Source organism: Portunus trituberculatus, chromosome 17 (assembly GCF_017591435.1).
Source record: "Portunus trituberculatus isolate SZX2019 chromosome 17, ASM1759143v1, whole genome shotgun sequence".
In the NCBI taxonomy this organism is placed as follows: Eukaryota; Metazoa; Arthropoda; class Malacostraca; order Decapoda; family Portunidae; genus Portunus; species Portunus trituberculatus.
This window is the reverse complement of record NC_059271.1, coordinates 5,450,239-5,467,500: the sequence shown is the minus strand read 5'-3', so window position 1 is coordinate 5,467,500 and position 17,262 is coordinate 5,450,239. Positions and strand designations below refer to the sequence as shown.

General features: G+C 35.1%; 1 protein-coding gene across 3 annotated transcripts in view; it reads left to right on the top strand.

Annotated features, from left to right (window-relative positions):
• LOC123504923 (ADAM 17-like protease) overlaps window positions 1-17,262 on the top strand; it is a 57,917-nt gene that overhangs the window by 1,538 nt on the left and 39,117 nt on the right. For 2 of the 3 annotated variants that reach the window (XM_045255849.1, XM_045255847.1), the window contains exons 2-6: window positions 2,222-2,375; window positions 4,963-5,063; window positions 5,612-5,733; window positions 6,369-6,498; window positions 12,389-12,618. In XM_045255849.1, the coding sequence (XP_045111784.1) occupies window positions 2,222-2,375; window positions 4,963-5,063; window positions 5,612-5,733; window positions 6,369-6,498; window positions 12,389-12,618 (737 nt within the window). Of the gene's footprint in view, window positions 1-448; window positions 1,297-2,221; window positions 2,376-4,962; window positions 5,064-5,611; window positions 5,734-6,368; window positions 6,499-12,388; window positions 12,619-17,262 lie in introns of those variants that run through there. The other variant, XM_045255848.1, reaches the window with a different exon arrangement.

The window sequence follows — 17,262 nt, the reverse complement described above, 5'->3', positions numbered from 1 at the left end:
AGTGCAACATGCCTGTCCCATGGCCTGTGACTTCATGCAAATATTTTATATGCTATTATTCATTTGATTGTCAGCAATACTTCTTGTTTCCCATTCTCTTGTAACCATACATAGTCACTTGTAACTACTGACTCCATAGTGGGTGAAATAATTGGATGCCTTTGTTTAGGAGTATCACTTTAGGTAGGAACCATAAAGCTCTACATATTTGAGAATATTGTTTTTGATTACCTTTATGGATACTGAAAACTTGCTTTATTGTTTTCATCTATAGTTTTTATGATGCAGGGAATTATGGTAAATCTGGAGTTTTAACCAATACTCCCATCCTCTTTATCTCTTTCACTATAGCCAACAAGCATAGGGGCCTGGTGAGAATGAGAAATGAGGCATTTTTGACATTACTGAAAAGTCTAAGGATTACTCAGGCATCATAACTTAAGGGGAGGATCCGGTTTAGAGACAGAAAAAATATTAAAAATGGTGTTTTTTGTGGAAAAAAATAGCTATTACATGTATTTCATGAAGTTTTATGGCAAAACGCACATTGGTTCCCGTTTAAATACCATTTAAAGGTCTCTTTCTCAACCATGTGCGATTGTTTACATCAGCAGAATCAGTCTTTTTTTTTTTTCTCAAAAACTATGAAAAGAAAGGCAAAAATCTTAAATTTTTTTGGTGGACACGATACAGTAACACTGAAAGTCTATGAGTGGCATCAACCAAGGCACCAGCGAGACTCAGTACTAGGGGAAAGCTATCAGAGAGAGAGGTTGTTGCTGTGTCGCTTGCTACCCGCCCTTCACTCTGCTAAACAGCACGTAGTTTATTTACGGCATCCTGCTTTTCACCTACTGCCAACCATGGGACAGTTGTCTAAGAGGAATAAGTAGAGTAAAGACATCTGGAATATGAGTATGGAAGCTCAAAGAATAAAAAGAGCATGTTGAACCTGACACCTGAAATACTCCAGTAACTACACATCCTTGCATCACCCACTATCACCCTCACCACCTTCACACCACAGCCCACCACATCTTGTGCAGAACAAAGACAAGAAAATGAAGAAGAAGAGGCCTCATTGCCCAAGCTCTTCTACAAAATATTGAGAAAGGAAGTGAAGGTGTTGAAAGTGACGACGAGCTTGACATGCTGACGAAAAGAAGGCTGAAAAATCTTTCCTCTTGTTATTCATGCCCAGATTCTGCCTTTGACTACAGTTTCAAGCCTGATGTATGATGTATAACTATGCACTGCACATCATGCAACTTCAAGAACACATCATAACCAGAAAAAGTGAGAGCTAGATGTCGGAAGAAAATGCATCTTCAGGACCAATATATCATTGACAGGACAGGACTATGAGCCTGATGTGCTTAGAAATACATCTAATTGTATTATGAGATTGTAGATAATAAAAAAAGAACATATAGTAAACCTAAATAAACTTCCTAGTGTGTTATAACGGGATTGAGATCGATTGATAAACTTTATTGGCCTGTATCTCAAAACATAAGTTATTCCCCTTCTAAAATCTTTTAAAGCCAACTTTAGCTTGATTTCAATGAAACAAAATCTAAAAAGGAGAAGAATACTTCTTTCAATTCACCGCGCTATTATTTATTTTTTTTTTATATATATGACCTGTAATTTTGTATTAATATTTTTTGGTCAAAAAAAGAAAAAAAACATTTTGAAAAAAAAATCATAAAACAAAAATGAAAGATGAAATAAAAAAAATCTAACAACGTGGAAACCTTTCATATTATAACGTGTCTTTGCCACAGGAAAATGAAAGTTATGGAGCAAATAATAACTGCAGAATAACACTCATAAGTTTTAGTTACAATTATAATTACATGGCGGGGTTGGGGACTAGAATAGTGATGAATATTGATGTACATGCTCCTAATACTTCACAACATAAAAATCAGAGTGTTTCATGCATATTTACCAGAGATATTGATCTTAACTGGACGCTCCCTTTAACCTAATGATATTTTTTTACTGTTGAACCTGTCTCAATATGGCTTTTCTTACCCTTCATATAGGGCTTTGAGTAAAGTGAAACCCATGTATGCTCACTGCAAACTGTTTATAATTCTGACAGCTTTTTTGTTAGATTTTTACTTTAGAATCAAATACATACATTGAAATACTCTATGATCCTTTTCTCTTTACAAAAGTAAGTTTGTAATAAATATGTAAATCATCTTTTCAGGTTTCTTCAAGCCACAGCCATACCATCCCAACCTGAAGTATTATGAATTAATTGATTCTTCAGCCTTTAAGCATCATATTGTGAAAAGAGGAACCACTGAGAGCAATCATCGCTTCAATAAGATCAAAGAAGTGCAGTTTAATGCACTTGGAAGGTATGGTTTAAAAAGAGAAAAGTAGCCTGTATTAAGGTCTTTGATATCAGTTTATGACTGCATGAGTTGCTTCATAAAAGAACCAAAAATTCAGTCATAGCAGGAAAATTACTTGTCCTGGTTTTCACTCTCACCATTTAAAGTGTCCTCTTCACATGTTTTCTATTTCATGTCTTAATAATACTAAGTGCTGTTGTGTTTTGCACTCTTCTCTCCAACTGTTGATACTATACAATTCATGCTGCAATACATTTACACAATTTTAAAACAGTTTCAGAGTTTCCATATGTGGGGAATCATAAATGCCACCACCATACCAGATCATCTTTTGGTTATGGACTTAGGATGTCATGATAGTTCTTTCTCTATGTTAACTGCAGTGTTTGTCGTCACAGATATAACTTGCTTTCAGTAGAATATTACCTCATTTACTCCAGCCTTTACCTTTTATTCCTCTTAAATGCAGATGTCTGTCACTACTGACATGTCCTTTATCCTCAATTTCAAGCCAAAACCAACTGCTGCATCTGTGTACACAATGGTGTAACTTGTTCCTGTACCCAGGCTTTGAATATTCAGAAAATACAGTTGTTTGTTTTGAGAAGGCTAAAGAAGTGTGTCCATGCTAGTTTAACATTATTATATAAAGCCATACCTTGTCATTAAAGTTTCCTTAAATTTGAACAACTCCCAATTTGAAAAGCATTAGTGATCAAATTTTGTCCTCTAATTTGAATGCAGTCTTCCAATTCAAACTCAGACTTCTCTTCTAGTGATGCCACTCAGTCAGTCTCTTGCCTTCCTCCTTCTCCTTTCCCCTCCTCTACCTTTCATTCTTTTCTCTTTCCTGTCCCTCCCCATTTCTCTCTCTCTCTCTCTCTCTCTCTCTCTCTCTCTCTCTCTCTCTCTCTCTCTCTCTCTCTCTCTCTCTCTCTCTCTCCATCCTTTCCTCATGTATTCTCTCTTTCCCAGTGTCTCAGCCATTGTTTCTATCCTCACCTTTCATCTTTCATGTGATCTTTAAACCTCACTTCCTGTCACCTCCCTTCCCTGTTATTTGTTAAGGGAAGTGATAATGTAAACTCTTTATTATAGCAAACTAATTAGGGGAGACCTTTGATGATATAGGCAAAGACGAAAAAAACAGTGATTGAATTCTTCCTTTACACTGAATTTCATATGGCGTATAAGGGAAAAGTTCAGTACACAAAAATAAATCTCAAATAATTTGGATTTTGGTTATTCATATGTTGGATGTAAATTATACAGCATATACAGGCAACCCCCGTTTAACGAAGGGGTTACGTTCCTAAAAAACACTTCGTTAAGCGAAACTTCGTTAAGCGAACCGATTATAACAAGTTTAACCCCTGATTTGAACTTCCATTGAGAGTAAGCAAAGTGAGAGTGCATCATAGTACAGTAAAAGGTTTAATGAAAGTAAAAATTATGAAGTTAAACATTTAGGTAGTTTAATTTAAGCCATTATAATGTACACTAATGTATGTATGTACGTAACTTTATAATGTTGATGATCTTAACTTTATGAAGGGAGGGAGAGTGAAATGGAAATACACTAACCGGCAACCTGTGGAATGTAAACAAAGTGCGCATCATGGTACTGCATACAAAACTTATGTACCACATTTCCACAAGGCTTTCCATTTTATCCATTGTAGAGTCACGAGTTCTGGTGGTTCTTTTAGCTTGCAAGGAAGATGAGGTCTCACTAGCCTTCTTAATAGAGTCTCTTGACTTGAAAATAGTAGACAGTAGATGGAGTCAAGCCATGGTGGGAAGCAATGTTATTAGTTTTCTGGCCTTTCTCTTGTCTGTGAATAATACCCAGCTTCACTTGAGAGTAAGACACTTCCTGGTCTTCTTAGGAACATTAGGCCACATTGCAGGGTGTTTTGGTGGTAAGTTGAACTAAGGAAGATGAGCTGCTGGTAACGCTGTTATGTTTTGACTGGGCAGTGAGTGGTGCGTGTGATCTTGATCTTGATCTTGATGCTACAGGTGACAGAATTTCTTCTGAGTCAGGCCTTTGTATCGGCAGAGCCTGTGTTGTCCACGAGAGGCTTGATCTTGATCATTATTCTACAGGTGTCTCAGGATTTCTCCTGAGGCAGGCCTTAGTACCAGCAGCTCCTGATGTATTCAAAAGCCTGTCAGCTTGCATGATACAGTGGGGCTTTCAAATTTGGAAAAAAATTACCTGGATAAAACTTCGTTAAAGCGAGTTTGATGTTCGTTAAACGAGCAGATGGTAGTAAAATGAAACCTTCGTTATAGCGAAATTTCGTTGTGTGAACCTTCGTTAAACGGGGGTTGCCTGTATTTTATTTGGGTATGAAGAAAACAATGAATTATATGGAGAAATGTTTTTACTGTGTGCAAACTCATATTGTCAGCTCATTTCATCTTTTACTATATAGAATGACACTGTAGGGATATTTGATAGTGTTCTTGTATGCGATAAAGAGACATACTTAGTGCTGCTACCTGGTAACTGTCGTAGTTTTGAAAACTCATTGAAATAATAGCAACATTTTTATTGCAATTTTTTTTTTTTTTTTTTCTATAGAGATTTCCGACTTATCCTTAATCCTCGGAAGGGATTGCTTCACCCTCAGTTCAAAGCATATGCTGTTGATGGTGCTGGGAATGAACAGATCATCCATGTAGGTGAGTATTTTTATTCAGATATAGAGCTTTTTTTCTTTTTCCTTTTATGTTCGTGACCTTGATTGCATTGGAAATTAGTTTTGTAAGTTGTACTATTATTAAAACACACAAAGATTTATGTTGTATATTGTCTGTTAAGGTTTATGGGTTTTACCTGTGAGAGACACAGCTCATGTTGTTACTTAATAACTGGTAAAGATTTGTCATTTTTATGGGTTATTTTTAAAAGTTAAGAATTGCTAGTGATCCTTCCTATTATGTTTGTATTCCTGAATTATTTACCTAAGAAATCTAGTTTGTGTATTTAGGTCCATCTATAGTGTTTTGCATAGATATTTGGCTTTCAGAATTTGACCTATACATACATACACAAGGAAATATGACAAGTAACCTAACCTCTGTATTAGCTGTAGATATAATATGTTATTTTGGTTTCACATTGTTGCAAAGTAGCAAATATTCCATAAGAAAATCAAATCCAAACATTTCCATTTTTCTGTGCCTATGAAAATATATCTTAATGTCATTGCAAATATGTCTCTTCCTAGATCATGAGAACTTTTATGAAGGCCGTGTGTTTGGTGAGAAGATTTCTGAGGTTTCAGCACACCTGGAGAATGGCATCATGACAGCAACCATACACACTCCAGAGGACACTTACCATATTGAGGTGAGGTTTCTAATAAAGTCATCTCGTGATATTTACACGTTAATCTAGAAAATAAATGGATTTGCTCTTGAATGATAGTATACTAAAGATTTGGGAATCATTGAGTGTGTTTGAACACTTGTTTGATTATAGCATACACAGTAGGTGATTCACATATATTTTCTACTCATGATAACCATACTGTTCCAACCTCCCAAAAACATTAGCTTTTTCTTTTTTAGAGAAGGTGTAGTTATTTGTAATTAAAGAAAAGGTTGTATAAAAACATAATGAAATATAACAAAAGAGAATGTAAAGAAATTAACTGGTTTTGTAAACTGTATTTACCTTTGAGATCAGATAGCTTGAGGTAACAGAAGGTGATGGTGAAGGTGAAGGGTGGAGGAGATAGGCTTAGGAATCATGGTCAGATGAAAGAAATTTAGCATATTGATCAATAGAATATGTCTTGAGTCATCTACTAATTCAACAATTTATTAATTTCAATAGAATAAAATTGATAAATTGTTGAATTAGAAGATGACTAAAACATATTTTCTGGTCTGATTGACCCTCTTGTTTCTTACTTCATCACTCTATATACTGTAGCTGATCATGGGACTTTGATATTTGTATAATGATTTCTATCTTGATAGCCATCCTGGAGACACACACCAGACACCAGTGAGGACTCCATGGTCGTTTACCGAGGCTCGGATGTAAAGTACAGCTGGGAGGATAAGAAGCCCATGTGTGACTACATCAAGGAAGGGAATGAAACTACAGGTAAAGGAGCAAGTCTGCCAACCTGCAAGGAATTTCTTTATGTATCTGTTTAAATTGATTTTTTTCTTTTTAGAGAGAGAGAGAGAGAGAGAGAGAGAGAGAGAGAGAGAGAGAGAATATACAGAAAACAACAGTTCTTCACTGTTCAGTTATCACCAGTTCATTTTTAAATATATTTTTTTAATTGGAACCTGATTATTTCTACTCTGCAAGAAATCACACTTTATTATGGAAAGGAATGGAACAACTGGCCATTTCTACCTGCCCACAGCCCAACTGGCTGTGGGAAACTGGCCACTATATAGACTGGGAGAAAACTGCAAACACATCACATAATCTATCTACTCAAGGTAGCTCCTTACACCCCCACTAGCGAATAATTGATTCTAAAATTAATGAAAAATATTCAATTTTAAATTTGCCATTAAACAAAAATAGATAGGAAACAAAATAAGGAAAACTTAGATTATAGATCTTGAAAGAATCCTCAAAGATTTGTTAAATTACTGAGGAAGGAACCAATTACGAGCTATACTTATGTTGAAAGCTGTAGTATGTAGAAGTGAGGTGTCTGGAAGACGTCAGGTAAGGTGGAGGTACCAGCAAGGTTGCACTCACCCGCTCATATGCCACGTTTAGGATGGGGAGAGACTCTAATACAGAAAATGTACTTTGATTTTTACCTAAATGATTGGGTGAATAAAAGTTAGAATGGTTTTAGGAACAGGGAGAGAAAGAAAAACAGACAGATGGTAAGTAGATGGAATAGGGTTAGTTTCTCTCACTCTGTTTCTATGTAAATTGGTGTATTTCTAAAATCATTTCCAAATTAATTTTAACTTTTGTTTCACATCACTGTTGAGGTGAAAATTAAGACATGTTTTCTATGTAAAAGTCTCTCCCCATCCTAAACATGGCATATGAGCGGGTTTGTGCGACCTTGCCGGTACCTCCACCTTACCTGACGTATTCTGGACATTTCACTACAGCTTTCAACATATGTATGGCTCACAATTGGTTCCTTCCTCAGGAATTTAATAAATCTTTGAGGATTCTTTCAAGTTCTATAATCTAAGTTTTTCTTATTTTGTTTCTTACCTACTTGTGTTTAAAGGTGAATTTAAAATTGAATATTTTTTCTTTAGTTCAAGAATCAGTTATTCGCTAGTAGTGATATAAGGAGCTGCTTTGAGTACAAAAATGAGCTGCCTTAAGTACATAAATAATGCTTTAGCAGTTTTCTCCCAGTCTATAAGGTGGCCACTTTCCTGCGGCCAGTTGGGCTGCAGCCAGTTGTCCTAGACACACAGTGGAAAAAATTAGCTTTGAGATTTGATAGAATAGATGCTAAATTGAGGTATAGGATTGAGGAAATGTACAGACATATTTGTAGGCACACAATTGACTGGAGCCTTAGCAGAAGCCAATCCAAGCACTTTATGTTTTTATTTGCCTCTGAATGGCTGGTGAAGATACATTTTCTTTAAGTGAAGGAATGGCAACACACTGCCTTCCTATGGGTTCCCACTTTCCAGTTTACCACATATCTCTGCCTTGGCTACATCAGTTCAGCTATTCACCACTTATTTTTCCTTACTTGTGCCTGCTGAAGAGCTGCAAATGCTCAGAAGCATCGTATTGCACAATTACTTTATAATCACCATTCATGCTATCCTTCTTTTTTTCTTATTAATCCAGAAACTGTGACATGTCATATGATGAATAGTGTGCAACTGTGACTTACAACATATGATGTGATGGCTATTTTTAAAACTTGGTGACCTATATTTTGCTCCTATGTGTACAAATCAACAGTACCATCCCTAATATACATCTCTTTGAAACACACAGCGTACCTCTTCAATATCTTGCCTGGTACTAAAGTTGGCAGTCTGTGAGAGTTTGTTAGCTCTCCCTACCCCTTGCCACATGCAGGCACAGGAAAGGAAGAAAAAGGGATGGAACTGGTGAAGGGGGTGTTTCATTCAACTCTTATATGTTCCGCTCACATGCTGTTCTCTTACACAATCTAAGAAAATATTGTGGAGTCATCTGGAGGGTTAGTTGATAACTATGTATACTATAGCAAAGAACAACTCTTGCTATATGATCTATCAATTTCAAGTTTCAAGATTAAATAAAAGTGAGCAGTATTTGGTAAGGAAAAACAATTTTATCTTCTAAAGTAGAGGTGGCAGTTTGCGTTAACCGTAGCAGACAATATCAGCTACGAAACCTCTAGACTTGAATATGACAATGAAAGTTTCACCAGTAGTATAAAATTGTATCTACTAAGATGGTGGATAACATGCTACCTTCTATTTCTGCAATTTCTCCGCATGGAAGTGGTAAGTGAAAGGTTAGGACAGCTCAGTGCGCTTACTAGCGCTAGGTGGAGGAGGGAGGTCAGTGCTCCATGGGATGTCGGGTTATTGCACTAGGTGCTTTAAGTTATTTATTTTTTATCCACAACCTATCAAAATCATTATCATTAAATATTTAGCAATTCCTCTTGCCTGTCAAGGAGTTAAAAAAAAAAAGAAGTTGCAAAATAGCTTCTTATTTTTACAAACAAACTGAGAGAAACTGTTAGTTAGAGTTGAAAATCATTTTGCATTCGAGTATTGAAAAGTTCAAGTACAGGCAACCCCCGCTTAACTAAGGTTCACACAACAAAATTTCGCTACAATGAAGGTTTCATTGTACTACCATCTGCTCGTTTAATGAACACCAAACTCGCTTTAACGAAGTTTTATCCAGGTATTTTTTACCAAGTTTGAAAGGCCTGCTGTATCACGCAAGCCGACAGGCTTTTGAATACACCAGCGCCTCTCGTGAACAACACGCGCACCACTCACTGCCCCTGTTCAAAACAATAACAATGTCAGCACCAGCTTGTCTTCCCTTGCTCAATTTGCCACCAAAATGCCCTGCAATGTCATCTAGCATTGCTAAGAAGACCGGGAAGTCTCTTACTCTTGAAGTGAAGCTGGATATTATTCACAGACACGAGAGGCGAGAAAACTAATAGCATTGCGTGGCACCATCTTGACTCCATCTACTGTCTCTACTATTTTCAAGTCAGCAGACTATTAAGAAAGCTGGTGAGACTGTATCTTTCTTGCAAGCTAAAAGAACCACCTGAACTCATGACTTAAATTAAACTGCCTAAATGTTTAACCCCTTCGTGCCGGATGTTAAAAAAGCCCGCCTGTATGATATACGGGTGGTCATGCAAGCTTGTCATACTTGTCGTCTTTGTGTATTATGCTGCTATTTTTTAGTCACTATATCGCCTTCGAAGAGGAAAGTGGACGCTTCTCTCTTCGGAGAAAGAGAGAGAGAGAGAGAGAGAGTGACATTTGCTAATATTTTAGACAAGCGGGACGTATGTAGCTTATCTTTGAGAGGAAGGAGAGGAAACGAAGGAGAGAGAGAGAGAGAGAGAGAGAGAGAGAGAGAGAGAGAGAGATTAAAAATTTGTTTTTTATTTGTGTGTGTGTGTGTGTGTGTGTGTGTGTGTGTGTGTGTGTGTGTGTGTGTGTGTGTGTGTTTTCACAATGTTACAAGGCGGGACACATGTAACTTATCTTCGAGAGGGAGAGGGGAGGGAGGAAGGAGATGAGAGAGAGAGAGAGAGAGAGAGAGAGAGAGAGAGAGAGAGAGAGAGAGAGAGAGAGAGAGAGAGAGAGATGGGAACAGTCTATGCCATTGGGTAATTTTAGACACAAGGCGGGACGCATGTAGCTTATCTTTAGTGATTGGTGGAGACAAAGATAGTGGGAGGAACACTAGGATTTCAAGGACAGCATACGGCATGTGTAGTTGGTATCCAACACACTATACGGGACAACTGAACTGAAGAAAGCTCAGAAAAGAAATATGACGCCTACGTAGGTGTCACCGTATATGCTACTGGGGCTTCATGACGCCTACATAGGCGTCACCGTATTGAAGGGGTTAACTTCATAATTTTTACTTTCATTAAACCTTTCACTGTACTATGATGTACTCTCGCTTTGCTTACTCTCAATAGAAGTTCAAATCAGGGGTTAAACTTGTTATAATGGGTTCGCTTAATGATGTTTCGCTTAACGAAGGGTTTTTTAGGAACGTAACCCTTTCGTTAAGTGGGGGGTTGCCTGTATTTAGATGTTTGAGTATTGAGTCTCCACTGTATATATGATAGAACCTCAAACAATATATAATTTAGTTTCGTAATAATGTTCACTTTATGCAATTTTCACATTACGTGATCCCTTCAGGAACGTATCCCTCACATAAATTGAGAAATCCGTGTGTGTGTTTCACTGTTTGATCTGCTGCAGTCTCTGACGAGACAGCCAGACTTTACCATACGGAACGAGTTCAGAGCTCATTATTTCCGATCTTCGGATACGCCTGAGACAACAAGGTCACAACTCCTCGATTTGCATCCCGTACCTACTCACTGCTAGGTGAACAGGGGCTACACGTGAAAGGAGACACACCCAAATATCTCCACCCGGCCGGGGAATCGAACCCCGGTCCTCTGGCCTGTGAAGTGTGTGTGTCTGTAACTCTCTCTCTCTCTCTCTCTCTCTCTATATATATATATATATATATATATATATATATATATATATATATATATATACAGATATATATATATATATATATATATATATATATATATATATATATATATATATATATATATATATATATATATATATATATATATATATATATATATATATATATATATATATATATATATATATATATATATATATATATATATATATATATATATATATATATATATATATATATATATATATATATATATATATATATATATATATATATATATATATATATATATATATATATATATATATATATATATATATATATATATATATATATATATATATATATATATATATATATATATATATATATATATATATATATATATATATATATATATATATATATATATATATATATATATATATATATATATATATATATATATATATATATATATATATATATATATATATATATATATATATATATATATATATATATATATATATATATATATATATATATATATATATATATATATATATATATATATATATATATATATATATATATATATATATATATATATATATATATATATATATATATATATATATATATATATATATATATATATATATATATGATATTTCATGAAATGAAAAATTATGAAATGAATAACATCTAATAACCTAAACCCAATTCATGAAATGTGCAATGGAGTGGCCATTTCATGAAATGGTTAGGTTAGGTTAAAGTTAGGTTAGGTTCATTTCATGATTGGGTTTGCCCATTTCATGAAATGGGCAATTTCACAAACGGGTGTAATATATATATATATATATATATATATATATATATATATATATATATATATATATATATATATATATATATATATATATATATATATATATATATATATATATATATATATATATATATATATATATATATATATATATATATATATATATATATATATATATATATATATATATATATATATATATATATATATATATATATATATATATATATATATATATATATATATATATATATATATATATATATATATATATATATATATATATATATATATATATATGTAAAGCTGATACATGCATAGTATATGCTTATTGAAAATTGACTAAAATGTATTCAATAATTGTATAATGTAATTTGTTAAAATTTACTTTAGAAGTAAATGTGAAATATGACTGTGTTTTATAGGCAAGTGGATTTTTGAAGATGATAAATGTGGCAGTTCATTGTCTTGTATTTATATCTTTGTTAAAATGGATTACAGAAGCTGAGGATGAGGATGAATGGATAGAAGGATATGAGCCTCCTGATGGAGGTGTTCTGGATGCCATAAATGACCAAATCTTGAGAGCCAAGCGAAGAGTCAAGAGACAGCAGGCAGAGGCATATAACTTCAATGGCGAAAAAACACGTTGTCCTTTGCTATTAGTGGCTGACTACCGATTCTTCAAGGAAATGGGAGGTTCCAATTACAAGACTACTGTGAACTATTTGGTATGTATTACTCTTGACAGAGCTATGTTATATATATATATATATATATATATATATATATATATATATATATATATATATATATATATATATATATATTAACATAGTTATATATATTATTTCTTCCTTGTTTTGTGAATCCACAGTTAGTAAGATTAACATTATGTAGGTACACACACACACACACACACACACACACACACACACACACACACACACACACACACACACACACACACACACATACACACACACAGAATAATAGAGAGACAATCTATATGAAAGAGATTAAAGTAACCAAGCTTGAAATAAAAGAGTTAATGAAGGAACTGGATGAAGAGAAGGCAATGGGACCAGATGAAGTCTCAGGCAGAATACTGAAAGTATGTAGGGAAGAACTAGCAAGTCCTATATACAACATCATAAAATGCTCAATAGAAAATGGAACAGTGCCAGTAGAATGGAAAAGAGCTGAGGTGGTTCCCATATTTAAGAGTGGAAGGAAGGAAGAACCTTTAAATTACAGACCGGTATCACTAACTAGTGTAATATGCAAGATGTGTGAAAGAATAATAAAGAAACAATGGATCAAGTTCCTTGAAGACAACAAATTGATATCAAATAGCTTATTTGGTTTCAGGAAAAGACGGTCGTGTGTAACTAATTTATTGAGTTTCTATTCTAGAATAGTTGATAGTACAAGAGAGAGAGGGATGGGTTGACTGTATTTATTTGGATTTAAAAAAAGGCATTTGACAAAGTGCCACATGCAAGATTACTATGGAAGTTAGAGGAGAAAGGTGGCTTAAAAGGAAGCACAATGAGATGGATAGAAAATTATTTGGGGGGGGAGAGAAATAAGGACGGTAGTTAAAGATATGAAGTCCAAGCGGAGAGCAGTAGAAAGCGGAGTGCCACAGGGGTCAGTATTGGCACCAATACTTTTCCTCATTTATATTAACGACATGCCAGAAGGAGTGAACAGCTACATAAATCTGTTTGCAGATGATACGAAACTGCAGAGTTATAAAGCAAAAGGAGGATTGTGAAATACTACAAGAAGACCTAAATAAGATCTGGGAATGAAGTAAAAAGTGGGAAATGGAATTCAATGTGAACAAAAGCCATGTCGTGGAAATGGGAAAGAGTGAAAGAAGACCTGTGGGAATCTATAAGATGGGAGATGTAGTAGAACTGGAGAAAGTTAAAAAGGAAAAGGACTTAAGAGTGACAATGGAAGAAAACAATCAACCAGTAAGCCATATTGATAGAATTTTTAGAGAAACATATAATTTGCTAGGGAATATTGGAATAGCATTTCACTACATGGACAAAGAAATGATGAAGAAATTGATAAGTACTATAATAAGACCCAGATTGGAATATGCAGGAGTAGTGTGGACCCCTCAAAAAAGAAACACATAAGGAAATTGGAGAGACTATAAAAAATGGCTACAAGACTGATTCCAGAATTTGAAGGGATGACATATGAGGAGAGACTAAAGGCTATGGATCTACCAACCCTGGAACAAAGAAGGGAGAGAGGAGACCTGATACAAGTTTATAAATTGATCAACGCAATGGACCAAGTGGATAATGAGAAACTAATCCTGAGTGAAGAATATGACATCCGAAGCACAAGATCGCATAGTAAAAAGCTGAGAAAGAAAGATGTCTGAGAGATGTTAAAAAATATAGTTTCTCACAAAGATGTATTGAGACGTGGAACAGTTTAAATGAAGAAATAGTGTCTGCAACGAGTGTGCATACTTTTAAAGTAAGATTGGATAAGTGTAGATATGGAGACGGGGCCACATGAGCATAAAGCCCAGGCCCTGTAAAACTACAACTAGGTAAATACAACTAGGTAAATACACACACACACACACACACACACACACACACACACACACACACACACACACACACACACACACACACACACACACACACACACACACACAGTTCAAGAGAAGTCTGAAACATTCCTCGACAAATACAATGAGAGGGTATACAGATTTAAAGAGAGAATAAAGAGCTATTAAAGGAGAAAGTGGAAATGGAGAAAGAAAATCAACATCTAAGGAAACAATGTGATGAGATGAAGGCTAAACTCCTTGAAATGGAAAAGAAAATATCCGAAGGAGACTTGGGGAAGGAGGAATGCCTTAACCTAATTGATGCCAAAATGAAGGAAGTGAAACATGAACACCAAGAAGTACAAAAGTTCTTTAAGGAGATAATGAAAAAGCAAGAAGAAAATAAAGCGGTTACACAGAGTGAAATGGTAAAGGCATTGAAGGAAAATGAGCATGTGGTGAGAGATATTGGCGAAAAGAAAAAATGCGTGATCATAACAGGTTTGAGGGAGGAAACTAACAGGAACTGGCAAGATAGGAGGGATAAGGAAAATGACAGGATTAAGTTTTTACTAAATAAGATCTCTGAGGAGGAAGAATGCCTATATGCTGAGGTAGAAGAAAGTGTGAGACTAGGAGCTTTTGAAGAAGGCAAGAGTAGACCATTAAAATTGAAATTAAAGTCTCAGGTGGCAGCCGAGGCCTTGCTGAGGAGGGCCTGGAAACTTAAAGACTACGAAGAAACCAAAACAATTTACATAAGAAGAAATATGACACAGGATGAAAGAATGAAAATGAAAGAGCTTGTAACTGAAGTGAGAGAGAAGAATGAGGAAAGAACTGAGGAGGAAAAGACCAAGTTTTTTTGGAGGATGAGAAATGGGAGGCTGAAGAAGTGGTGGATAAAACAGACGGAATAGACATTACACTGACTGAAACATGGAAGAAAGAGATTAGGAATGGAATTCAAGTGACTTACACGAATATAGATGGATTTCTGTCTAAGAGGCTAGAATGTATGGATTACCTAAGAAACAATGAACCGGACATAATGTGTGTGGTGGAAACAAAGTTAAGGCCTGAAATAAAGCTAGATTGGTTTGATGTAAAACACTACAAAGTATGGAGAAATGATAGAAAAATAAAGGAGGTGGTGGTATAATGGTTCTTACTAAGGAAGATCTGATAGTGAAGGAGGTGAACTATAGTAAGAGAAATGAGGAAGTGATAAGTATGCTTATAACAGATGGTAAGAGGGACATTAATATTATAACAGTATACATACCACCCAGAACCAGTGCTTGGGAATATGAACAGTATCAAATGGTGATGAGAAATACTCTAGACAGAATGAAGCAAGAACTCATCAGAAAGGATAGAGTGATGATAGTTGGGGACTTTAATTGTAAAGAAATAGTGTGGGAAGACTACGAAGTGGTGAATGGTGGTGAGTGGGCAGAGGAATTGTTAAAGGTAGCAACAAATAACTTGATGACACAGTGGGTGAGATCACCAACAAGGTGCAGGGGACAAGATGTTGCAGCAAGGTTGGATTTGGTATTTACCAGGGCATCTCTAAAAGAGGAAATTGAACATGAATGTCCCTTGGGGAAAAGCGATCATGATGTCCTAAGCTTTGAGCTGGATCCGGAATTAAGCACGGAAAAGAGTGTGGAGCACAGGGAGGAAAAATTAAATTATGTTAGGGCAAATTATAACCATATAAGAGTTCTTTAATGAAATTGACTGGTCTGTGGTATACCAGGAAGGGGATATGCAATTGAAATACGATAAATTTATGGATTTATATAACTCTGCTGTGAAAAGTTTGTGCCATATCACAGAAAGAGGACTTTAAATAATAAACAGTGGTTTAATAGAAATTGTGAAGAAGCAAAAAAGAACAAAGAAAAAGCATGGAAGAAACTTAAGAAAAACAGTGATGTATTATCAAGAGAAGTCTACAAAACAGCAAGGAATAGATATGTTGAAGTAAGGAGAACAGCACAAAAGGAATATGAACAGAGTGGTGGAAAACTGTGATAGTGACCCAAAATGTTTTACAAATTCATAAATGGAAAACTAAATAAAAGGGAGGCAATAGAAAAGGTAAAAATGGGAAGAAGTATATGAGGATGCTGGAGATATAGCTGAAATTTTGAACGACAACTTTTGCAAAGTGTTTACAAAGGAGGAGCATTTTATGGGAGGAAGGCCTACGGAAATAAAGCAAATGCAGGACATCATGGTTACTAAGGAAGATGTAAGGAAAATTATAAGCAATCTGGATATTAATAAATCAATGGGGCCTGATGGCATATCTGGGAGGTTGCTAAAGAATGTAAGGATCAATTGTTGAACCCCATATTTGATATTGTGGAAACCTCCATACGAACAGGAATAGTCCCGAAAGAGTGGAAAAGAGCTGACATTGTGCCTATATATAAGAATGGTAGTAGAATGGAACCGTTAAATTATAGACCAGTATCGTTGACTAGTATATTGTGCAAGGTATGTGAAGAAGTAATTAAAGCTAAGTGGAGTGAGTATCTAGAAAGTGAAAACATTCTGAGTGAAAGGCAGTTTGGTTTCAGAAAAGGAAGATCGTGTATCCAATTTATTATGTTTTTATTCAAGAGTGACTGACATACTACAACATAGAGAGGGATGGGTGGATGCTATCTACCTGGACTTGAGAAAGGCCTTTGATAAAGTACCACACAATAGACTGATGTGGAAACTAAAGAAGATTGGAGGAGTAAATGATAAACTAGCAAAATGGATG